Source organism: Anastrepha ludens, chromosome 4, assembly GCF_028408465.1.
Source record: "Anastrepha ludens isolate Willacy chromosome 4, idAnaLude1.1, whole genome shotgun sequence".
Classification (NCBI taxonomy): domain Eukaryota; kingdom Metazoa; phylum Arthropoda; class Insecta; order Diptera; family Tephritidae; genus Anastrepha; species Anastrepha ludens.
This window is the reverse complement of record NC_071500.1, coordinates 62462647-62488581: the sequence shown is the minus strand read 5'-3', so window position 1 is coordinate 62488581 and position 25935 is coordinate 62462647. Positions and strand designations below refer to the sequence as shown.

Sequence of the window (25935 nt, the reverse complement as noted above, 5' to 3'; positions counted from 1 at the left end):
ATAGGGCACCTATTATCATATCTGGAGACTGATGCACATTTTGGAATTCACCTTATGTGTCCAACAATAAAAAAAAAACGTGAAGCGACGTACAGAGGCGGCGTCCCTTCTTCAGCAGTAACCCCAATAAATACAATTCGAGCTGGAGCATTTCAATCCATACTTCCATCATCTAGGCAGCGGAGTAAATTATTTTTAAGCCACTGTGCTATAGTCATGACCTTGCAAAACTTATAGAGTTCACCATTCTATTCAATTTGGTATACATCCTCCCCAACTCGTGAATGACCGTCGTATCTTTCAGATGTTGTCAACATCCAACGTTTTGCATAATACGAGCATAATAACTTTTGCATAATAATGGACGAGCATAATGAAACATTCACAAGGTGCGTTATATTGATCAAGAGAGTACTTGAAACCTCAGCTGCCTACTCAGTCCAAAATAACACTTAGTAGAGCGATGTTCCCCCTTCGATTTCAACGTTAAATTCCTACAGAATGACATTGTCTGCCGATATTAAGAAGCGATTCGGAAAAAGCTTTTCCTGTAATCGGTGACTGGACCGAGCTATGATGATTTTTTTTCGTCTTACAAGACATAAGAACATAAAGGGCTATCTAATAAGAGGTGTTATTTTGATATTCAAAGAAAAATGCAATTTTTTAATATAAATGATCGGATGTTTATTTCATTATAAAGAGGAAGGTATGCCGTTAATAGTGGAAAATAACATCAGGCAAATTACCACCACGACCACGCTTACAGGACAATACCTTTTCATGAGATTTTCCATAACCGAATTGCAAAGTGGCTGCCCTATGTCCTCGATAACCTCACGAATTCCATCTTTGAGGTCTTGAATCGACCCTGGGCTGTTGGTTGTTGGCGTAGACCTTCTCTTTCACATTGTGATCACCTCTTCGAGAGATAACACAGTCCGGAAACTTTTCCCGTAAATATCAATGGTTTCGTTGCTTGTGTGGCACGTAGCGCCGTCTTGTTGAAAATAAACGCTATCCAGATCAATACCATCCAATTCCGGCCATAAAAAATCGTTAATAATCTCTCGATAGCGATAGATAACACCTGTTATTGGAAAACCCTTTACTAATAACCTAAAGCATTTAGCTGCAAATAACTGGGCTTGAACGGATAAAAATTAATCCAAAATCAAGTTTAAATTGCATAGCTGTATGAGGTTCATATAAGAATACAAGATCCAATTGTCGTGGAAACACCTGCGTACATTCTCGCTTTGTGGCCACATAAAATGAGTCCATAAAAAAATACCTAAATTGGTCATCACTCAATACGTGTACTAAAAGTTTATACAGCGGCTCACAGCCAAAAAAAATATAATTAAATTTTTAAACACCATAATGAGATTAACAAAAAATAAAACAAATCTCAATAAAACATTTTTTATAACTATAATGGCAAGATAAAGTTCAAGGCAGTAGTAAATTAATATTTTGTGAGGTAGCGCCTATTGTCAGTAACAGCCAGGACCCTCTTTGGGACCGATTCCACCAACTTCTTAGTATATTGAGAAAAAATGTTTCGTCATTCTATTTTTAACGTATCCCTTTGTTTAGAATCGGCCACAAGTTATCAAAGCGTTCAAGTCCATGATCGATATGATACCAATCCAAATGAGCCAAACATAATTTTGCGGTACTTTGTTAAAAATTTCCTTTAATATATCCAAATATTTATGCCTATCCAAATTACTTTCAATAAAAGTTCCGCTTCCTTCAGATGACACGCATCTCCATACTTTCATATGTTCTCCACCGCATTTGATTGTGCTGCGCAGATTTTGTGGCTGTAGCTGTGTATTTGATTTCCTCAAAACAAAGGTATTGTCGTCTGATCTGAAAAGGTTAAACTTGTTTTTTCGTCAGCAAAAATTATGGTGTTACGGAAATTTGCATCCTTAGTTACTTGGACTCTTGCAAACTTCAATCTGGCTGTGCGGTTTCGGCAACCCCAAAATGTCTTGTTGGGGGCTGTGCGCCCATGGAAATCAGCATCTCTTAGAACACTGCGAATAGGATGGCAGTATGAAACTTTTCCCCAAGAAATTTTTCAACTCTATTTGCAATTCTTGGAACGCAAGTATGTGGATTTTCCCGTACTCTTCGCAAGTTCATTGAACATCTTTTTATACGGAGTTTTTGCTTATTTTGAACACAATTTTCGCACACATAACGCTCAATAATGTGATGAACAGTGTCGGAACTTAATTTAACCATTTCAGTGACTTTTAAATATGATTGTTTTGTTGTTCTTAGACACTAATATCAATTCCTTCGCGTTTTAAATCTGGCAGCGCTTTGTCACAACTAGCAGTAAATGTGTGCGCATAATTTTTGCTGCGACTGTTATGTCTGGACAATACATATAATTGTTGTTTTTGTCCAGATTCCTACAATTTACTATTTCGCTCGAGAATTAATTAAAAAATGGGACTGATATTTTCGATTGTTATAGTTCTATAATCGAAAAACTTGAGGCAAGTGCTCATGGACGCCCATAGTGGCTATGTTATCAAGTTAAATTGTTATCATTGGAGCTAACACAATGCATAAGTATTCAGCCAACTAATCATTTATCAACCAAGAGTGGCTGTTTGGTGCGGTATATGGCATGGCGGCATTATCGGAACATATTTCTTTGGAAATGAGGACCGTAAGTAGCACCGTTACTGTCTATGGTCTTTTATAAAAAGTGGTATTAAACGACAAAAACATGGCACATCCCATACAAAGTAATTTAAAAATAAAGCTGGAACCAATTTCATATTTCACATCTTTATTGTTTTAATTAAATTACTTTTCCCATCGTCCTTCTCTATCCTCTCTTTTTCCATTTCCCCTTGCTAATGGTATCGCAAAGGATGACGATTTGTTGTCCAAGTGTCCCTCTTATGGGCAACCATAAACCTAACCTATCTGCTAGGTTAGGTTAGGTTTGGCAACCGCATCGCACATAGAGACAACGATGCCACTTAGACCACGAAATGGGTTCGTTGTGAGCCGCGGGAGCTGGGCTACATTTCTCTCTCCATATTGAACCAACCTGAGCTTTTGACAAAGCGTAAAAGGTGGTTGATACCTAAAGTGTATAGATTATCTATATTCGTTAAGTAGGATTTTAAAAATCGGTTCCTGCTTCTGGCTAGAGCCAGGCATGTGCAAAAAAAGGTGTTGAGTTGTTTCCAATTCCTCCTCATTTCTGCAGCTACGACAGATGTCGTGCGTGTAAACGCCTGATCTCCTTGCATGATTTTCTATGAGACAATGTCCTGTGAGGGCCCCCACTAAGGTCCAGATTTGAAGTCTACTCAGTTTTATAATACTCTTGGACAGACGTAAGTTTAGCCTTGGCCATGTTTGCCTGGCAATTTCACAGGTGTTGGCGGTAATCCATCTTTGATTTGCAGAACTGATTAGTGCGTCCTTAATGGGAAGCTTACAAGTTGCGAGAGGTATCTCCATAAAATTACTTATGTCTGGCATACAGGTACCTTCTCTTGCAAGTTGGTCTGCCATACAGTTCCCTGGTATATCTCTGGAACCCAGCATAAGATTATACGATATTGCTTGGTCATCTCATTTAGAGATTGGCGACAACGTAAGACACTACTTGATGTTGTTTGGAATGCATCCAGGGCTCGTAGGGCAGCTTGGCTGTCTGATAGAATGCGGATATCCGTTGATGATATTCTGTTTATCTTTAACCATTTTAAGGCCTCATGAATAGCGTTAATTTCCGCTTGAAAAACGCTGAAACGCTCTTCGCAAAATCTCCCTGATCCTACACCGGTGTCCATTTTGGATCCGTCCGTGTAGATCTTAACGGGTGTGTTGGGTGTTGGATCTTCTTCAAGCCATTCCAGTCTAGAAGGGATTTTCATTAGGAAATTCCTTTCGAATCAAAGAATGGGAGGGTGATAATCACAGTCACTGGGTATACCCGTGTAGGAGTCTAAGATGGTTGAATGTCCATGTGTGACAGTTCTCCATTGTGAGCTCGCTTTGAGCCTTAAAGCGGAGCAGGCCGCTGAGTATTTGCAGAAGAGATCTAGGGGTGGCAGATGTAGCATGATGTCCAAAGCCATGGATGGCGCGGTTTTCATGACGCTACATGTTACTAATTCCGCTACCTATCTGCTAACCTTAGTTGATGTTGAGATGCCTTGAGATTGCGAAGATCTACCAAGGAAATGGAGGAATTTGAAAATGTCGCAGAATTTTTGGTAACTTTAAGGAAGGGTTTTAAGTTAAATAGGGTCATAACATAACTTTATAGAGCCAAATCGGAGAAGTTTCGGTGCTTCAATTGATCAGGAGACTTTACTATTCGAATCAATGTAGATTGAGAGATTGCCAATTCATGTGAACGGCGTGGAATGAACAGGAACATTGAATAGTGAATGGGTTGTAGATACTTATTTACAGCTCGCCTGGTGGAATTGCAGTAAGCGCGCCAACGAACAATGTCGATAATATTTTTTAACATTTTCTGAATGTTGCCTTTTCGTGAACTTCGTAAACCTTACCAATCCATAAAAACAATATACTTGTATGAGTGCGTCTACCTTTAAAAAGAATACTGTTATATCCCCATAGGAAACCCCGTTATCAAGAACTCGTTGACTATGTCAGTAAACAAAATTGTTGCATTTGATAAGCAAGCTGAGAAAGTGAGCAAAGAGTAACCTCACAATTCGAGTTGATCATTCTTCTGCCCAAAATATTGCTGGCAATGACGTCACTCTCAATGATGTTCTTACTTACGCTTGATATAGAATACAAACACGAATTAATGTTGCCGCAATATATCATTACGAAACATGAGTCGGTGGATAGTTTCGGCATAAGAGCGTAGTTGTACGTAGTTGTATTTATATTATATATATATATTATAAATATATTATACGAACCCCAAAAGTAAAACAAGTTTTTTAGAGCTATCCAATCATCAGTATATCTACTTATATAAAAATATAAATTACCAATGGAAATATTTTAGCTTACCTTTTAAATTTATGAATGCAACCTTCCTTATTTAATCCTTTTTTTTACATTGAATATTTCTTACCCAAATCAGAATGACTCAATTCATTTATCTTTCATCTTTTTCTTAAAATTAATACTAAATTTAACAAGTTTAAATATCTACCTGAATGCGATAAAAGCATCGCCCATTTCACCACCGACAATGTGTACACCTCCATCCGGTATCGAGAGGCCTTTGAAAAATTGACGTATATCCAATGCGTTTGCCGACCACGGCAAATTTTGCAAACGAATTATAACACTCATGTTTTACTTGTCCGCGTGCTCAATGTAATTATTATTTATTTTATTACAGAGTCAAAACATCCATTCATCGAACAGCCATACAATAACTATTCGCTAGGTTCAATTAAATATGTTGTCATAAATCCAATAATGTTAGGTCATATGTAGAGATGCCCGAACTCTGAAAAAATAGGATAAATATACAGATAAACATAAAAAATAGCCTCACATTTATTAACATTAACATACATATTTTTTAATTCACGCGCATTTGTGCACAAGGGTATTATAATCTTGTTTCTATTTCGGTTGTATAAAACAGATAAAGTAACCCAGATAGATATAATGTTTGTTCGCCCAGTTTTCCTGTAAATATTATATTATAGCAGCGAAGATTCATCTGATCTCTGTGATATTTATCTTAATATACATATTTACAAAAGTAAACGATCAGAAAACTTGAAAGTTTCACGAACAGCTGATAGTTTATTTACATTGAACAATAAAAGTGAAATAAGGAAAGTGGAAAATGCAAAGCCCTGGACATATCGTAGTGTTTTCCCCAGACATATTTCATAGAGTACCAGGTAGATTTACTCACTTCTTTCATATCTAAATTCTTTACATTTACTTTTTCCAAAGCTGAATTAAATTTTGGTGCTGTGCTCGATCAGCAGTGTTTCTGGATATTTATTTACGTATACGAACTCCAAGAACTTATAGTTTTAGATAGTTATCAAAAAACGTTCAGCTTCGCGAACAAAACTATAAACATATACATATATATATGTATATTATAACGATAACTCAAGCAAAAATGTATATATTTCAATGAAACTTGGTACATGTGCTACTCTTTGTCCAAAGTATTGGTATTAATAACCACGCTCGCCTCCCATATAACGATAATTTTCAGAAAGGAAAAAAACATGAATCTCTATTATAAATTATGCAAAATTTAGTAAAAATGATAAAACCAAAAAACGAAATACAATATAAGCCAAATATGTATTGAGACGTATACACGTATACCGATAACGAGCTAACAAAACGCCCACACTTGAATCCCAAGACAGTCGATTCTACGGTACCGGAACGACCCAGATTTATATCCGGCCAAGGACTGTCACTCAAGCGGCATTCGTGTATGCAAGCATGATTATGCTGCGAAAAGAACTTGGTACACGTGTTGCTCCTTAATCAATTACATCCAAAATAAATATTAGTGAGATCGAATAAAAACCACGGTTCCTTTTTATATGTTGAAACTAAATTTTAGAAAGAAGTGTTAAATATGGAACGAGAATACCAAGACGAATATTCCATTATAAACATGCGGCGGATATATAAAGTGTTTTACTTGTTAACATTAACTTTTACTACACGTAAAGCTAAAACGTTCTTAGAGGGATGTTCGTTGTTAAAAAATTAATAATCCGCTTAAGAATTGCAGACAGACTGAAAAAGTCTTTAAGTTCCGCTCCTAACATAACCAAAAGCCGTTTCTACTTATACATGTATGTATTCACCTATGCATATGTATGTACATACCACATATATAAAAAAGAAAAGGAAAATCTAAAGGGTGATTTTGTAAGAGCTATAGGAAAGTTTTTCAAAAAACACACATGTAAAATTCAGAAGAATGCATAAAATTTTTTAATTAAAATCGATAGTACAGACCATATAATTTAATGTTTGAAGATTATTTCATGCAAATGTTGACCGCGACTGCGCTTCAAATGGTCCATCCGCTTAGTCCAATTTTGGCATACTCTTTGCAATGTTTCGGCCGGTATCTCACATATAAATGCTTTAATGTTGTCTTCCAATAAGTTAATTGAAATAGGCTTGTCTGAATAGATATGAGCTTTAACATAGCCCCACAAAAAATAATCTAAAGGCGTTATATCGCACGATCTGGGTGTCCAATTGACAGCTCCCGAACGAGAAATAAAATGTTCACGAACTCGCCTCTCAACAAGTCCATTGTTACGCGTGCTGTGTGGCATATGGCACCGTCTTGCTGAAACCATATATCATGCAAGTCAAGCTCTTGCATTTTCGGCAAAAAAAAGTTTGATATCATTTCACGGTAGCGCTCACCATTCAGTTACATTTCGATTCGCAGCATCTTTGAAGAAGTACGGTCCAATGATACCTCCAGCATATAAACCGCACCAAACTGTGACCTTTTCTGGATACATTGGTAGCTCTTCTTTTGATATCTTTACGATGTCAGCAAACTCGCACAACTTCACCCTTCGATCATTCAAAACGATTTTGTACATTCTTTTGGTGTTACCGAGTCATTTGGACGTCCAATGCGTTGTCAACATCGGAGACTCTACGACCACGTTTAAAGTCAGCAAACCATGCGCAACCGTTTTATTGTTGCTTCTAATGGGGCGAAGTCCCCATAACCAGACATTACTTCGCTTCAACGGTATTTTTCCCATCAAGAAACGGTGTAAAATTAAAACACGAAATTCCCTCTAATCCATTGTTTTGAAAATATTAAAAGTAGCGTCACTCTTACACAATAACTCACGAACTAATTAATGGAATATCATGAAATTTGAACGGCTAGATGCCTTTTTAAAGTTAGTACTAACTGAAAAAGAGGTGAATGCAATGAAACTAGGGCCATCTATGTTGGACTAGGTCCGGGACTTTTCAGCCCATGCGCTAGAATACTGTCAATATAGAATTTCATAGATATATAAAACAAATAGATATTTCAAATAATAATAGTTTGATACTCCACTTAATTTTACTTGTTGAATAACTACAAAAAATCGGTGATCATGGAGCGATATCGGTAAGCATTGTCTCTTAAGGGGGGGTAGGGTTTTTAGGGTAAAAAAAAATCGATTTTGGTTCGTTTGAGAAAATGAATGTACATAATCTCAAGAATGTTGTGTCCAAATTTTAAGTCAATCGGTGCAAAATTCACAAAGTTAGAGCATTATAACCGTTGGCCGCTCCGACTCGGCTACCTGCTATGGTCGAACTTTAAATCGATTTTCTGGAAAACGACGTTTTTCAAGTCGGTGGACACTTTTTCTCTGAATCTACTCGGCCGATCTTCCTGAAATTTTGTACACACTTTCTCTACATAATTACCGAGGTAACCCTGGGCGGTTTTTGGTTTTTTCAATTTTTATTTATTTTACAATAAAAAATATTATGCGATTTATCGTCTAAAAATCGAACTTCTACTTCAAATATTAAAAAAAATTGAAAAAAAAATTTTTTTTAATAAAAACTCGACAGGGTTACCTCGGACAATTGATTACCTAATGAAAACTCTTTGATTTTTTGATTTCAGATGATCCAATGCTGAGAAAAACTGTCCACGGCAAATTGCCTTTTTTTCGAGACGTCTGCGTATATCTGCTGTCAACGGCTCAATTTTGTGAAATATGAGTTTACAGTATACTAATTGGATAAATAAATTTACATGAATCATCTTTCCAAAAAAAATTCTTAAATAAGTGCATATTTTTAGTGGAATTAACCCTACCCCCCCCCCTTAAGGTAGTTGTAATCAACCTATCTTCTACTTCCTCTGTGAATGCCTTGCCCTATGGAAGATAAGGATGTTAACCCTTGGCACACCACTTTTTGAAAATCTCGAAGAGATGGCTGGTATAGACATAAACAATCGTATAAGGTTCCTTAATCATACAGACATCAAAGCTTTTCAAATAAACCCTTCGAATTTCAAAGTGTACGCTCTTAAGAGGACACCCTATACTAATCGAATTTATACAGATTGGAGTTAGAAGTAGAACTGTGATGTTGATGCGAGTCCTTAAGTAAGCACTTCAATAACCGAATATGTATCAATGAAATATACAACCTAAATTCTTTTCGATCTATTTTGGTCCCTTCATGGTAACATATATTTTCCAACAATTTCTGTGATGTTTTTGAAACTTTTTAATATTTTTTTTAGAGAACCTTATCTCTAACGGCGTTCCTACACCATTCTCACTGTTTAAATAGTTTCACAAACAAAATTATTACAAATCATATATTGTAAAAATCGCCAAAAAAAAAAAAAAATACTCGTGAAGCTTAAATTGAGAAGTGGGAATATTCTTTATTGGACTACAATTCGTTCATTGTATGATACAATATTGTTTGGTCACTCATCCGACTTGCGCAAATATGATTTGAACATCTTTCGTTTTCGAAATAATGCGTTTGGCAATAATCTCGAAACTAAACACGACGTTTAGTTACACACCTCCAATTACTGTATTAATGCTTTATTTAACCGTTAAATTCACGTTGTCACCTTATATGTAATGAACTGAACACTCGCTCTTACAGCCACTAAGTTTAGTTTTCTTTTGTTTAATCTAAATATATCACAATCTAATCTAAATATATACTCAGCATACTGCTTAATTCCAACGGAGACAACTCGGATCATTTTTATAGCTGTTGGCACCACTGATAGAACACTTCTTCTTTGTTAGTAATAATAGGCCTCTTCTTTTCGCCAAGCCTTAGCAGGTGGCGCATATATTATATGAAGCAACTGGTATAAATGAACATATCTTGGCAACGCTGTTATGACTTTCAAAAAAATCGATTTTTTTTATTTAATTTTTGTAATGTACATATATTCAAAAGTATACGCACGAAATTTGAAGTAGATCTAAGCAATACTTTCGGAGTTATACCTAAATATGTAGAGATGCCTCGGCACGTTTTAAGGTAGGTATTGAAACTTTAAACGTGTTTTTTTCAAAACGGCATTTTTCAAGTCGGTGTACACGATATCTCGAAAACGGCTTGTTTGATCGGTCAACCGTTTTAACTCAATCTTTAAAGATACATTTTCTAGTAATTAATCGTTCCTTTTGTAAATCTGATACTTATTTTCCATTTTATAATCAATTTACGGCCAAATTTTAACGTAAAAATCGAAATCATTTCTTTTAAAAGCTGCCATTTTGTGAAAATTCACTATTTTGATTAGCCGAACGATTAATTACTAGATAATCTAATATATGTATTAACAAAATTTGTTTGGTTTTTTGATTTCAGATAATCCAATCCTGAGTTACGATGTACACCGTAAATCGTCTTTTTTAATGGAGGTTCCAGAAATCGCCTGCAGCGCGCTCTATAATCAACATTTTCATAAATAAAAAATTTTGTTACGTTCTTGAAGGATGCTTTTATAACCGCCAAAAATTTTCAAATTAAAATATTCTGAAGTTTCTTCAGGATAAATCCTTGACAACCCGTCTTTTATTTGCTTCATAACTGCGTATAACCCCGTAATAGAGCCGTCTTAAATTACATGTGTTTGTAAGATAGTGAGTTATACCAGTTTAATTAGATATAACCATATACGCTAACGGCGAATCTTGCTCGATAACTTTGTTGTTGCTTACGCATGAGTACATGTGGTACTCTTCACAACTTTTACTGTTTACAAAGAACGATATTTCAACTGGAAACCGGTTTTTCAGGAGCTAATTATTTAATTTAAGTATAATATTATAAATAGTTTATGGTAGCACTAGAACATTCTTCAAAAAATTGCCGTAAATATAAAACTTCTTTCTGAATAAATTACTTCATTCACTTGTTGGTGCTACCAATTAGAAAAGGCTGTGTTGCGAAACTACCGTCGAAAAAAAACGAAAATAATGGATCATAAATAGAACCAGATCGCATATCAGAATCACGGCATTATTGTTGCACAGCGTTGCAAAATTTTTGTCCGGATCCCGATGAAAGACCATTGGAACACTTCTGATATTAATAATAAAAAGTGAGTAAAATTGAGGTTAACTTTCGCAAGTGGTTGGTTTGTTGGTTAGTTGGAGTGGTGATTCATCCAAAATCCAACTAGCGCTTCCGCACCATTTTGTTGTCACATCCTCGTTACCAACTTGTTAAACAGTTATTTACAGTAAGCCTATATCCAGTATGTGTGGTTTAGGAACCTTATTAGGCTGTTAACGTCTAAGCCAGACAGTTGTTCGAGACTCTCGAGCAGCGGTTTGACCATGATTAAAATTCTGTCCTTACGTAGCGCAGGGCATTCCTAGAGGAAATGGAAGATTGTTTCCTTTTTTTCCGGTTGTTTACAACTATGACAGTATGCGTTGTGAAGGAAGCCGATTTTCGCGGCTTATTCTCCGATAGACCAAAAGCCAGTTATGACTGCCGTTAGTCTACAGGCGTTCCATAGCTTCATATTTATCAATGTATACGATTGCTTCTGGTTTTAGGTGGGCCATAACGTTCTACTAATTTTGCATTTCGTCTGGTCTCTCCATCTACAATCCGCGATTCGAAGGTATTTTAGGGAAGTTGCATTCTTGACTACACCTAATGGTGTGAATACCGAGAATACCAAGAGCGTTATTCATGGTAGATCCCCCTCTTGCCAGTTCATCTGCTTTTTCGTTACCTTCAATTTTCCGGTGTCCCGGGACCCAGATTAAGGTTATTTTATGGTTTTCACTCAAGTTGGTAAGGCTAATCCTACTTTGTTCCACCACTTTAGAGGATGTTGTAGCCGAATCCAGTGCCTGGATTGCAGCGTGACCGCAGAAGCGGAGTCATGAACTGTAATTTTTTATGAAAAAATATTTTTTTTATAGCAAACCACTTCTAAATTAATATCGCATTGATATATTAACTTTAAAGATAAACTAACTTTTGAGTTACATATCTTATTATTATTATTTTTCATTGCGTTCCTCGTCGTTTTTTCCTAAGCAATACTATGTATAAAAATGGTTAAATGGCTTTAATATTAGTGTACTAAATAGGTTTTTAAATAACAAATGGGCATTTGAGGGTTAAGAAGTTAATTATTTCAAAGCCTAGTTGCGAAAAGTGACACAATATTCGTCAGTTTTAAATATATAATAACACTCAAGAAAAATCCAAATGCCTACATACATTGCTATCATTATTATTAACTGTGCGTAGCCCAACTTAGTTGTTTTTCCTTATTGAGTGCAAATAATTGCAAAAATTCACAAACATTCCCAACATGAAAACACCAGACAATTCCGGCAAATTTACTTTTTTTATTACTTATATAAAAAAGGAGGAAAGTGAAATTAAGTTTGTTGCATTGTCTCGTAATATATATATATGTAAGTAAGGAGTATATGTAATGATCGAGTGATCCTAAGAGACAACTTGTCGCAAACAAGTTCCTGAGATACAAGGCGATGCCCAATATCAAGCAGATCAAACCAGATAGCAAAATGTGCGAGCCATTAGCCGCAATGTCTGCATACGTGTGCATAACAAGCCGTAATTTACCATTGCATTTGTGTGAAGATCACACTAATGCCATTGTAACGTGGAAAGTATTTGAGTCAATTACAGAAGCTGTATAGGAAATCAATTTTTTTCAATATTTTCCTTTTATTTTTTACCGTTATCTATAAAAGCTGTTACAATGCATTGTATACGATTATATGAGATTTAGTCGCGCATAGTAAAGCTGGTGATCGGTAAAAATAAATACCTAAAAATAAAAGGAAATTATTCGGCTTAGTGAAAATGAATTTTTGTATTGTGAGTTTTATAATATTAATAAGTATGAATCACAAAAACAAAGGGCAAACATGCAGAACAATGAAGCAAAAAACAAAACAAACAAATTAAATGATCCACTTATTAAATGACATTTAAAAACGAAGTGCAAATATATTTATATTAACGACTTTCACAAAGATTCGTTTTTTCAGTGCTAGTTTAACGGTGATGATTTTTTCAAACTGAGTTTAAGCATGCGAAATCGGACGTTTATACTTAGTTTAACGGAATGCATAGTTAAACTAGTGCTGTATAGTACATAGTACCCTTACAATTTTCTGGTGACAAAATCTTATTTGATCTATCGGAATAAGCAATTTTCGGTTTCGAAATCAGTGTTACACAAAACGCTAATCACTTATTGCAATTACGATAATTGTAAGTGGACTCTATCCTTTAAATGTCGGAATTTTGGTTTCCTTACCTTCTGTGTGGGTCGGGTCCAACAATTGCCACATATCTTGTAAAGTGATTTCATTAATATTGAGCAGGAGGTTAATATTATGAGTTCTTTTTCAACAAATTAACGAGAGAATCAAAAGTAGGCACACCACTGAGTTTCATCTTGGGTTCTAGGTTACAAACAACTTCTTTAATATTGTATTTAAAAATATCTTGAATAGTTTGTGAATTATTCGCATAACATCAATCTTTCACTATAACTCTTCAAGGAGATCCCTAACGGTTGGGTAAACCTTTTTATTTTTATTCTATATTATATGACACTTACACTCTGCTTGGATGTTTGACCGAGCACTCACAATTGAGGTGTGCGTCTTGATGATTTCCACAAACAAGTTTTACGTCGCCTCTGAACGGCATATGGTTTTTTTATTAGGAGTTTTTCAAGGCAGAAATGCACTCAGAGGTTTGCCATTGTCTGCCGAGGAGCAAAGAACTTTTTCCATTGGTGTTTTGTGCCCGTGATTTCGTGCGCTTCCGAATGGTACTCACGCACTAAGACTCGGCCACGGCGGCCGCGGCGAATGTTAGCACTGGCTATTTCCTCATGTGGATTAAGCCAATTTTTATATGAGCCTGACGCTGTAAAACATTTTAATTTGATTTCATACGCATTTACCTGTTTTCGCCTGTACCCCTCCTCTATCCGCACCGCGTTCTGCCATTATTCGAAATATAGAAGTTTTTTTGTCAACTCCTTTAGAACTCGCGCCACTATCTCTCTAACAGCTTCATTGACTCATATCTTCTTCCTTTCATTGTGAATTTCAATTTAAGAACCTGACAGAAACCTATGTTCTAACACCGTTATACCGTTCACCGGATACCGTTCTTGGAAACTTTTGGTAGACAAAAGCGGTAAGAGAGGTGGAAAATGAAATGGCGAATTGATTGAACTCATCTACAAATATGCAGTTTATCGAGAATGAAGCCAGCGTCGAAATAAAAAAAATTCTGTCCTCATTAAATTATTTGATATAATATTGTAACTGACAGGGATAGTTGCTTAAGATAGTTTCAGCGAAGAAGCTAACAACTACGCAAATATATATGTGCATACAACCAACGTTCTTTGGATTTTCCGAAAACTGCGTTCCCTTGGCTACCTAATGTTTGCTCTTGGATGTGTGGTTTTTAAGAGAAGTTAGCGAGAACGAAGCGAAAACCTTCGGAGAAATTGAGGGGTGCTTCCAAAGCTGCTGAAGAGACTTAACACAACTTCGATTCCTTTTAGTCTGGAAAAAGTTTCTGCATTTATTCCTCAATTGTGCTGCATTCGCTAGACTAACATCCAGACATATTGGGGTGCCACATTTTAAATATGAGGCTTGGATATTAGCTGTATGCGGAATTTTTTCATCAGTACGCAGCGACGTTACTTCTGAGATTCCCAATTTCATCGCTCATACACATATATCATTCCTCCTTTTTCCTCTCCAACCATCACGCGGAATGCGCGTCAGTTCTTTTGGCTCGCATTCTGCTTCCAAAAATGATTCTACAGATTTATTTGTTGCATTTGTATATTCATATTACAATCACCTTGCCACCTTGAATGAAAACTATAACGTTACCTTAATCTGTATTCCAGAACATCGGAATATTGAAGGTAACGAAAAAGCAGATGAACTTGCAAGTAAGAGGGGGTCTGCCGTGAATAACGTTCTTGCAGAATCGGTATTCACACCACTGGGTCCAATCAAGAATGCAATCTCCTCAAAATACCTCCGAATCCCGGATTGTAGATGGAGAGACAACACGACATGCAAAATTAGCAGAACGTTATGGTCCATCTACAACCTCAAACAAACGTCAACATTGATAAACATGCAACGACGGGACGCATGGAGGCTCACAGCAGTCATAACTGGCTTTTGGTCTGTCGGGAAACAAGTAGCCCGACCAAGAGCTGCCGCCCCGTAAACTACCCCTGTCTAGTGAACCGGGTAGTGGGCGATTGCAGCAGCTCGCTTGATATAACAATAGGTGGCGCTATTCTGATAAATAGCATAACCTGGCGACCAATGTTATCGCTTGCATCAGACCACTTGCCCATTATCGTCTCTATTGAGAGATCTGCCGACTTTGTTTCCGCGAATCACGGGTATTATATTAACTTTAACAAAGCTAATTGGGCCGGCTCCGCGGAATTCACCGAGAACATCTTCACCGCTCTTCCCATCCCCACCGATGTGCGTGTAGGCGAACGCGCATTCCACAAGGTGCTCACAGCTGCTGCGGCTCGCTTCATACCTGCTGGAAGGCTCAAGGACATACATCCTAATTCCCCAGCCGAAGCAGTCAGTTTAGCAAATTGATAAATTCGGCAACTGATAAATCAACATAAGTGGACCCAATGGGTTGAGCACCTAAAGACCTGCAACTTAACCAGCTGTGAGTAAGCTCTGGTCAACCGTAAGGTCCCTGTCGAACCCGACGAAGCACAATGACAAGGTGGTCATTACCTTTAACGGTTGCACTTCGTCGGACCCGAAGAGATGCGCGAGCTATTTTAGCCGGCTATTCACACTGCATCCTCCGGCCGACAGATCCATGCGTCGTGCCACCAGATGACTGCACAAACTGACGATCGACAGTGCGCCACTTATTTTCTCCTGTGATGAAGTTCAAGCAGCCATCAACAAAGCCAAATCATCTTAAGCCATTGGCCCTGATGGACTAAACATACTGATGCTGAAACACCTGGGCCCATTGGGAGTAGGATTTCTCACAATACCACAGGGAGAGTGGTCCCGCTACTTAAACCTGAGAAACCCGCCAACCTCCTGATGTCCCCAATAAACACCTTCACAACGAGGCACAGATGCTCCCTGTAATGGAGCACAATAAACTGCTCAACAAGCAGTTCCTCTTAGGGTGCTACCGCAGGTTTCACCCTTGCAGACACCTGCTCGAGCCACAGCCGTCTCCCAGGCACGTCCTCAATTACGCCGACGAGATCCAGGACAAAACTAACAGACATTTACTGGAGCAGACACTAGTGATATACACTACACTGACAGGTCTTGTATTAGTGCTACAGCAACCACAGTTGTAAACAACAAGAGAAAACGGAAACGATTTCCTTTTCCTTTGTGAAAGGCATGCCTATGGAGGCATACCAATCCAGGGCAAACCACTGTTCGAGAGTCTCGAACAACTGTCTGGCTTGGACGTTAACAGCTTAATAAGGTTATTAAACTTAAAGACGAGATATACTATGTAGTTATGCTGTAAATAACCGTTAAACAAGTTGGTTACGAAGCTGCAGCAACAAAATGGTGCGGAAGCGCTAGTTGGATTCTAGATGAATCACTATTGCAACCAATCAGCCAACCAACATTCCTCAAAAATTCCATGGACAAATTATGGCCATTCTGTCAAACATTACGCGCATTTGATTAAAATGTACATACATAGATATGTTTGTGAAATTGATTCACGCTGCTGAAATTTCAGTCCCGTACAATAATAGAGGTTACGTCATTTTATCTTATAACAGTTTATGCGTGAAAAAGTGTGTCACATAGTTTGTATTCAATCGTTTCGGTCGACTGATTTGTACTGTCGAAAATAGTGGTGAGATAACACAAGAGATCAGTCAAACCCCTCATCTCATCTAGAAGAAATAACTTTATGTAGATCCCGCCTTATCGAGACGCATCATAACTAGTGATAAGACATAAATTCACGAGTTGTGGAAAGGAATTTATGGATTATGTTCAAGAATAATATATACACAGATAGACAAAAGTCACCGTCATTTAGTATCTAGAAGATTATAACATCTCGCGTGCCCAGAATATAATGGAAACATAAAAAGTAGCATATTTAACAAAAACTAGGATTTATTTAATTTCTTTTTAAGTTTAAATATCTTTCTCTTACTGGCACATTTTTGGACAAATGAAAAATAAAATATTTTTGTCACCTTTTTGGAGGACAAAATTCACCGTCACGTCAGCTCGGCTTGCCTTTTAAAATAATTTTAACAAAAATTTAAGCCAATCTGGCTCGTTTTTTCAGTGAGTTCGTTTAGTATGGTAGCTTTAAGACTGATCTGTATACATTCTATAACGGTACTTAATTAAAAAATTTTACTGACGCCGCGTGATTGTTAAAAATTACTACGCAGGGCGCTGAATTCCGCTGGTTATAACGCCAGAGTATGCAGAAAAAAATCACAGACCAGTAAGGTCAACCAAACGATGCGTCTTTCCTTCGCAAAAGAGCATTTAAGCAAGGGAATAGATTTCTGGTAAAAAGTTATCTTCTCTGATGAAAGTAAATTTTGCATATATAAATCAGACGGACGTGTTTTAACGTGGAGAAAGCAGGGCGATACATTAGCAAAGAAGCATATACAAACAACTGTGAAACACGGCGGTGCTGGAGTCATGCTATGGGGATGCATGTCGGCGACTGGTGTCGGAAAGCTCGTCTTTATCGATGAAATAATGGGCAAAGGACTTTATTTGAATATCCTAAAAGAAAATCTCCAAAAAAAGTGCTTAAAAGCCTACCATTGAATCAGACTATTATTTTCAACATGACAATGACCCCAAGCACACCGCAGAAATAGTTCGCTTGTGGGTCTTGTACAACATTCCCCATACCTTGAAAACTCCACTACAGTCACCCGACCTGAATCCAATAGAACAATTATGGGACCATTTAGATCGGCGCATTCGGGAGCATCACATTACCTCAAAAAATATGCTTAAGCAAACGCTGCTACAGGAATGGCAGAAAATAAGCCCAGCTGTTACCAAAAACTGGCTCATTCGATGCAGTAACGATTGCAAGCTGTCATCAAAAATAACGGCAAACACACATCATGCTAAAATAAGATTAGCACTTAAATTGATTAAGTACTTTATTAAATGACGGTGACTTTTGTCCACCAGAAATGCACACAGCAACCATTATATGCCATTTTTTTGATAAATACTTCTTGAATTAGCCTTATGTTTAAACTGAAACAGAATTTAAATAAATAATAGTTTTCGTTAAATATACTACTTTTTATGTTTCCATTATGCTCTGGGCGCGGGAGATGGTATAATCTTCTAGATACTAAATGACGGTGACTTTTGTCCATCAGTGTATATATATAAATAATATATATATCTATATAATATATATAATATATATATCTATATATATAATATATATATCTATATATATAATATATATATATATTATATATATAGATATATATATTATATATATAGATATATATATTATATATATAGATATATATATTATATATATAGATATATATATTATTTATATATATACACTGATGGACAAAAGTCACCGTCATTTAGTATCTAGAAGATTATACCATCTCCCGCGCCCAGAGCATAATGGAAACATAAAAAGTAGAATATTTAACTATATATATATTATATATATAGATATATATATTATATATATAATTGGCGCGCCACCCTTTTTGGGTGTTTGGCCGAGCTCCTCCTCCTATTTGTGGTGTGCGTCTTGATGTTGTTCCACAAATGGAGGGACCTACAGTTTCAAGCCGACTCCGAACGGCAGATATTTTTATGAGGAGCTTTTTCATGGCAGCAATATACTCGGAGGTTTGCCATTGTCCGCCGAAGGGCGACCGCTATTAGAAAAATGGTTTTCTTAATTTTGGTGTTTCACCGAGATTCAAACCGACGTTCTCTCTGTGAATTCCGCATGGTAGTCACGCACCAACCGATTCGGATACGGCGGCCGCCGTTCAAGAGTAATAGTCGTTTAAAATTTTTTAACATATTCCTCAATGCAACAAACGTGATCGGCCAAGCACCGTACTCACCTGGAATGGCTCTGAGGTTTCATTTTCCCGAAGCTAAAATTACTGCGTACGGTCTTTTCTTAATCCGCCTACGAAAAAAGAATGGAAGTTTGTACACCAACAAACCTCTTTTAATCCAAGGTATAAGATATTATCAGATTTCCATAACACGTTACTCAGAAAACAAAAGTAAATTGTCTTTCAAAAGGCGCGCCTAGATGTTTTAAAATAAATGTACAAATTAAGGTTCTTTCAGGTTTCACTATTTTTATGCAAAATACAACTTTTAACAATTATATGTGAAAAATTACATGAATTAAATGTCCACCATGAGCACGTCTACAAGTAAAATCCGCCAAACTACCGATTCATGAATGCGTAGTTGTTGAGAACGTCGACATATCGATGTTGAAGGTTGTTCAGCAACACCGTGCTACAGCAGCAATATTCTCAACAGAACATCCAATTTTTGGGCCTGCCAGTCCTTTTTCTATCCTCGACCGAACCAGTTTTCTGAAATTTTTTCACCAACCTTTGAATTGTCGACTCATTGGAACGATTATTTCCACCAAAAAAAATACGAATTTTTCGATATGTTGTTCTTAAAGATCGACTATTTTCATAATAATTTTAACGGGTTGTTCTATTGTGTAAAATTGTACATCTGTCTACTTGACAAATGTCAAAGATGACATAAAAAAAATACCGTCTAGGAATTCTTCTTCATGCCAGTAGCATTCTGGGCGTCACTTTTGAAAGACTCTTTATTTACAAAAAAGATCTTGAAAGCCTTTTGCGAAGAAAAAACAATGAGTAGGTAAGCCGTTTTTACGTCGGTCTTAAACACATCTGAAACATACGAAATTGGCTTAGTTAGATTTAACGACAAAGTCGTCTGGACTTAAGCAGTTTTTAAGAGCATAGAATTAGCTGAAGGGTAGAGGACTTCATAGAGCCTCGCTTTCCATACGATTATTTAGGACTCTGAAAATATTAATATATAACACATAAAAATGCATGCTATAAGTTTTGAGTATATTACCATTTATATACAATAGTTTATTTTTACACTTATATTATTATGCATGTATTATTATTATATTATTGCAAATGTCACGAAACTCAAATTACACATATTTAAAATTTTCTCTGGAAACTGTGTAACCTGCTAAAGATTGATTCATTTGGACGTATATGAATTGTTTTGTGTTATTTTGCCTTGGAAGTCATACAACCTTTCATGGAATTAATGTTTTTTTTTTTAATGATTGTCTTCGGTTTTTGGGGTAGCGCTTTTGATGAATACCTGAAGGCCGCATTCATGCCTTTGCCAATTTGCGAAACCGAGAACAGCACAAGGGGCGAACTTGGTTGCTATCTTCAAAATATTGATAATAAATATAAAAATACTTACAATTGCTCCTGTGATGTTTGCTTTTTTTATATCTTTTAATATAATTTAATTATTTTGTCTTATTCGATGGCAAAATTTTAATATAATCATTATTTATATCCATTTTTTCTTTAAGCACTCGCATTATGAAACTTTTCGATTTTGGAAATTACGTTAGATATGTTACCATATGTAGTGTCCGAGGGCAATACGATCTACTCGAATGGACTTAAGTAAATTTTGATTTACACGTACGGTAGGACTTATTCAGCTTTGAATGAATCGCTAATATCACAAACAATTTTTTTCTTACGGACATTAATAAACACATTGTTTTAGTTTAAATTATTTATTTGTTCGGCCAGGGTGCATTACATCAAAAATCTGCATATATTTCGTCTGAGAATTTACGTAGTTTTTATATGTACCAACTCATATATACTCCTATTATCAGTCTAGTTTAAATTTATAATCGTGTGATAGTTGGCAGAATACGGAAAATGCAAGCTTCGCTCAGTAGCGCCTGCTATCAAAACTCGGGTACTTATTGGTCGAGTCTGTTAGATAGATAGATCCATACTTTGCGGTAATTCCTTAGCTAACAAAGCAAATCTCCGGTGCATTGCCAACTAATGTATAGAAACTAGATTCTTACCAATTCAAAAACAGCTAAAATCTGATAGATTATATCTGTCGAATTTGGTTGCTCCTAATTCGAAAATATTACAAAAATGATATATGTAACACCAGAAAATTACGTCTTTGTAGTGCATAATCGTCTAAAATTCGACAGTTCCTCATATGGGAAAGGAAGAACACGTTCAAAATTAAATAGAAACGAACCAGTTCGAAATTAGTGAATTTCCCAGAGGCAGATTAGGCAACATTGCACTGCATGCTACTTCTAAATTTAGTAACAATTCGTTTTCTTAGAAATTGATTGCAACGATCCGACCCTCTTACATTTTCAGCAGACTACTTCTAAGTATAGAATGACTTATTTATTTAAGTTTTTCTCAAAGTGCCTATTGGGTTGTTTGAATCTTTTCAGGACTCACTCAATACTCGAACTGACAAATTATTGGACTACATTTGGGACAAACTTGCAAATACGCAAACTTATGAACGCAGTTAGTCTGTAACAATAAAAGCCATGAACAACGTATCTCTTTTCCGAAATTATATCGACCATTTTATCCATTATTTATACAAATTCTTTTGTAAATTTTATTATGTAAATAATAAACAAACATACAAGAACGGCTTACAAATAACACATCATATTTATTTTTTTATTATATTAAAAAAATGTAAACACCATTTATCGATTTATTGCGAGAGAAATTACCATTGCACTCTTTCAAAATAGCGGCGACGTCCATATTCGTCTCGCATTCCCAAGCCTTTCACACTCACGGATTCCGTTTTTCTTCTTTTTTTTTGCAATTTATGTCACACAATATTTCTTGAGCGCTTACTTTTGTACAGAATTATTTTTAAGTACAGAAGCAACACCAAACAGAATATACTTACTTACTTTGAGAATAGTCGTTTAATCTTTTGATAATGCCACAGAGAATTCTTAAAGGGGTGTATCTTTACAACTGAAAATCAATTTAAAAAGGAATGAATACGATATTCACGATTACCGGGAACAGGTTGATCACTGCTTTTTATTTTTTTCTCATGTACAGATATGTAAGTATTGATGCATCCTAAAAAAATTAACTATTTATTAGTTTCATCAAGATTTTACGAATTTAGCAAACGATGTAGTGCTTATTTCCCTTATGTGCTTTAGCGTGGTTTTGTTTTTGTCTTTGTTCCCCAAAGAACCCAAAATCTATGCAAAACCCAAATCAGTTCGTTAGCAAGCGGATGGACCGGGTCAATTTCGACGACTTCTTATATATCTCGCCACTGTCTCTGAAAAAGGCCCCCCAAGAGTTCACGCAAAAAAATTAAGTTGCACTTCAATTGAGTTTCACAGCCTGTATAAAAAACCCTATACATATTCCAATACGGACATAACGTAACTTTTTCTTAGTATAATCGAAGAAATTTCAATTAAAAGGTTCTACTTCTTACAAAAAATCGCCTAATCGGCCAAAATCTTTTTGACTATTGTTCTCGTATCTGACCCATTCTTCATTACCAGTCACCACATGCTTCAAAAATTGGTCAAGTTCGTTACGTTTCAGCAAAGAATCGTTGACTGTCACGAACTGAATAGTTCTTTTGCGCCAATTCGCGTTACACCCATACTTCGAGCCTATTCTTGAACTTCATAGAAATGATTCCAATTGGTCTTCTGACCAATCTTCAATTTCTGGGCAATAGAATAAGTGCTTACATTAAGATTCGATTCCACGATTTACATGATTTTATCAACATTTTCGAGGATTGGCCTATCATCATAGAGTGCCTCGTCTTCGACGTCCATATTACCAGATCGAAATCGTTCCTCCTGCATTCGATATTGTATTGGATCCATAAACAAGCCAGCTGTTCCAACTTTTCACATTAGTCCTAGTGGTGCTGAAGAATGTATAGAGTGTTCCCTTTTTTTGCCATCATGGAACGCTGTAATAGACCACTGGATTCACTAAACCCAAAACTGCCAAAGAACTTTTTTGTAAGAGTAGTGTCACCTTTAAATCAAAGGTTAGAATGCATTGATGCAATGAATATATCGTGGGGCATCTAGCGAAAAATGGTCAGAACTATTTACTTCACTCATACACGTAAAGGTTTTTTTAGATCATGAGAACATTTTCTTGGAACCAAAACGTAAAACAACTTTTTAAATTTTTGTGTCTGTCTGCCTATCTGTTTGATCGTGCTAGTCCAGGTTTGGACGAGACTTTCACCGACATACAAAGTTTTCAAGGTAAGACATAAACTACTTTGTACCCCGAAATTTGCGCGGCTATGTGAAAAGAAATATTTCTGCTTGAGGATATTAAAATTTGAGAGCAAAGGCTTGTGTGTTATACCAGCACGACTAACAATGTAGGTCAGGAACCAATTGCAGGCAAGTATACGATATATAATATAATTTAATTTAAATTATAACTTGATTGGTTGCGTTAAGAATGAGAATGCAATTGTAAATTATTCAATAGAATGTTGGTATACGTTGGACTTACCAGGAATATCCCCGCACAAACGCTGTCACTCAAAATTGGTGCGCTCGAAACTCTTTTCAGCAACTTATGTAAATAAACAACAATAACATGCCGGGTTTTCGCTAGTTTTCACATGAATTATAAATTTGGGTATCGAGCGAGAGTTGTGTTTGAAAAAGTTGTTTCATCAAATTTTTTAAAATTTCAACTTGGTATTTTTTGTCATTCAATTAAAACATGGCTCTTATTAGCCACAGCTAAAAAAAATTAATAATCTAATATTTATGCTGTTGGTACGCAAAACTTAAAAGGTTTGGTTCGATTTGCCTCCACAATTTCTGGCATGCGATAATATCTGTACATTAATGTGGACTTCGAATAGCAATTATTATTTTATTAGGGTGTTTTAATTCCGAAATCCATTTGGGAGGTGAAGTTGTGTCTTTAGCCTGCGACTGGTTGTTTGGAACCTCGCATAATATTATATATCCATCCCTCAGCCGCACTCATCGACCGAGTTCTACTTGATGTAAGCTGTACTACTACCAAATAGCTTCTATACCATAGCAACAACGAAGCACCCACCCTACGACTTTTACGTCATACTTACGACTTTTTGTATTGAACATATACTCTTAGTTTAAATGAAGCGATAGCTTTGTAACTTCTACGTTCGTTTCCCACTATGTACATAAAAGCATAATAGATTGTTGATGGGTAAATCTGGCCCCTCCTATGGGCTAAACGAGCTTCTCGCCCGATGCGACCAATACAACACACATTACTTTCTCTTTCATCTTATTTCAATTTCATCTTTCACAGCTTTCACAGCAAGACATATTCACATACAGGGTTTGATTGAAAAATAATGAACCTTATTTTTTTAAGCAGTTTTATTAAACCTTTTGGATTATACAACTTATACCTATTTTTCAAAATAGGACCCTTGAGCGTCAATACACCGCTGGTAGCGGTCCTTCCGCTGCAGGAAACATTTTTTAAGCTCATCCGCCGGAATCGCGTTCAATTCGGCTGTCATAGTTTTTTGGATCGCCTCGATGGAGTCGAAACGCCTCCCCTTCAGCTTTCTTTTCAGACGCGGGAACAAGAAGTCCGGAGGGGGCAGGTCTCGGCTGTAGGGAGGGTGGGGAAGCACCGGAACCCCCATCTAGACCAATGCAGAGGTGCAGAGGAAGGCGGTGTGCGCCGGCGCATTGTCAATTGTTGACGAGGTCGGGCCGAACCCAGGCAACACAGTTTTTCAGCCGAAGGAGCACTTCTTTGTAAAATGCCGGGTTTACAGTGCTTTCTGGAGGTAAAAACTCCTTGTGGACGATGCCTCGAGAGTCGAAAAAGATGATCAGATTCCAGATCGCTGTTCATCTTCGACGTCCTCCCGGCCTTCCTTGAACGACTTGTGCCACCGTTTTACCTGGGTACTGGCCAGAGATTGCTCCCCGTAAGCCCCCAATGGTTTCGGTACTCGTTTTGTTTAGCTTTACGCAAAATTTGATCGAGAAAAGTTGCTCCAACGATCGCTTCATTTTCGCCACTGCAAAATCCTAACACACTTTTAAAACAGCTTTCACGCGCGGAGCGATGTTGACTGCACCGCTGTTGCCAGCAAGCTGGGACCGGTTTCTAGTGGCAGGGGAAGGTCCAACGATCATTTCCCCCCACCAGCCGATTCGCTTGATCGCTTGGCAGACGCTCCGCGCAGGAAGGCTCATTACTTTTCAATCAAACCCTGTAATGTGAAACTTTGCGGAGTCGTATACAGATGTTTCATATGAAATTTCTTGAGTTGTACCAGATACGCCTTTATGTATAACAGCGATCGTACCTCGACGATATTTCATCCTAGCTTCCCATAGTGCTATTTTCCGATTCCTCTAGAAAAACTCCTATATCAGTTCATCTGTGCCTGCGGAGGTGCACTTATTGAGGTCCCTTCCGAATTTATCGTCGACATTCTTTAGCTACTTGGTGGTGCGCTTCCTCACGAAGCTTCCCGATATTTTAGTATAATTTGAAACCTGTTTGCAGGTTGTTGTTGTAACAGTATTAAATATTTCCCATACATTTTTGAAGTAATAATTTTAGGCGGGTATAAATCTGGGTCGTTCGGTAACGTAGAATCGCCGTTCGGGTGAACCTTTGTTGGCAGCTCACTTTAGGACATTTAGGGTAGCTAACCGAAAAACACTTCAACTTTTAAACGCTTTACAAATTCAAAAGCC

At 36.8% G+C, this 25935-nt stretch overlaps 1 protein-coding gene across 1 annotated transcript in view; it reads right to left on the bottom strand.

Annotated features, from left to right (window-relative positions):
* Positions 1–25935, bottom strand: part of LOC128859539 (probable WRKY transcription factor protein 1) — a 54884-nt gene that overhangs the window by 16356 nt on the left and 12593 nt on the right. The window contains exon 2 of the mRNA XM_054096441.1: positions 5192–5494. Coding sequence (XP_053952416.1) covers positions 5192–5334 — 143 coding nt within the window. The 5' untranslated portion in view covers positions 5335–5494. The remainder of the gene's footprint in view (positions 1–5191; positions 5495–25935) is intronic.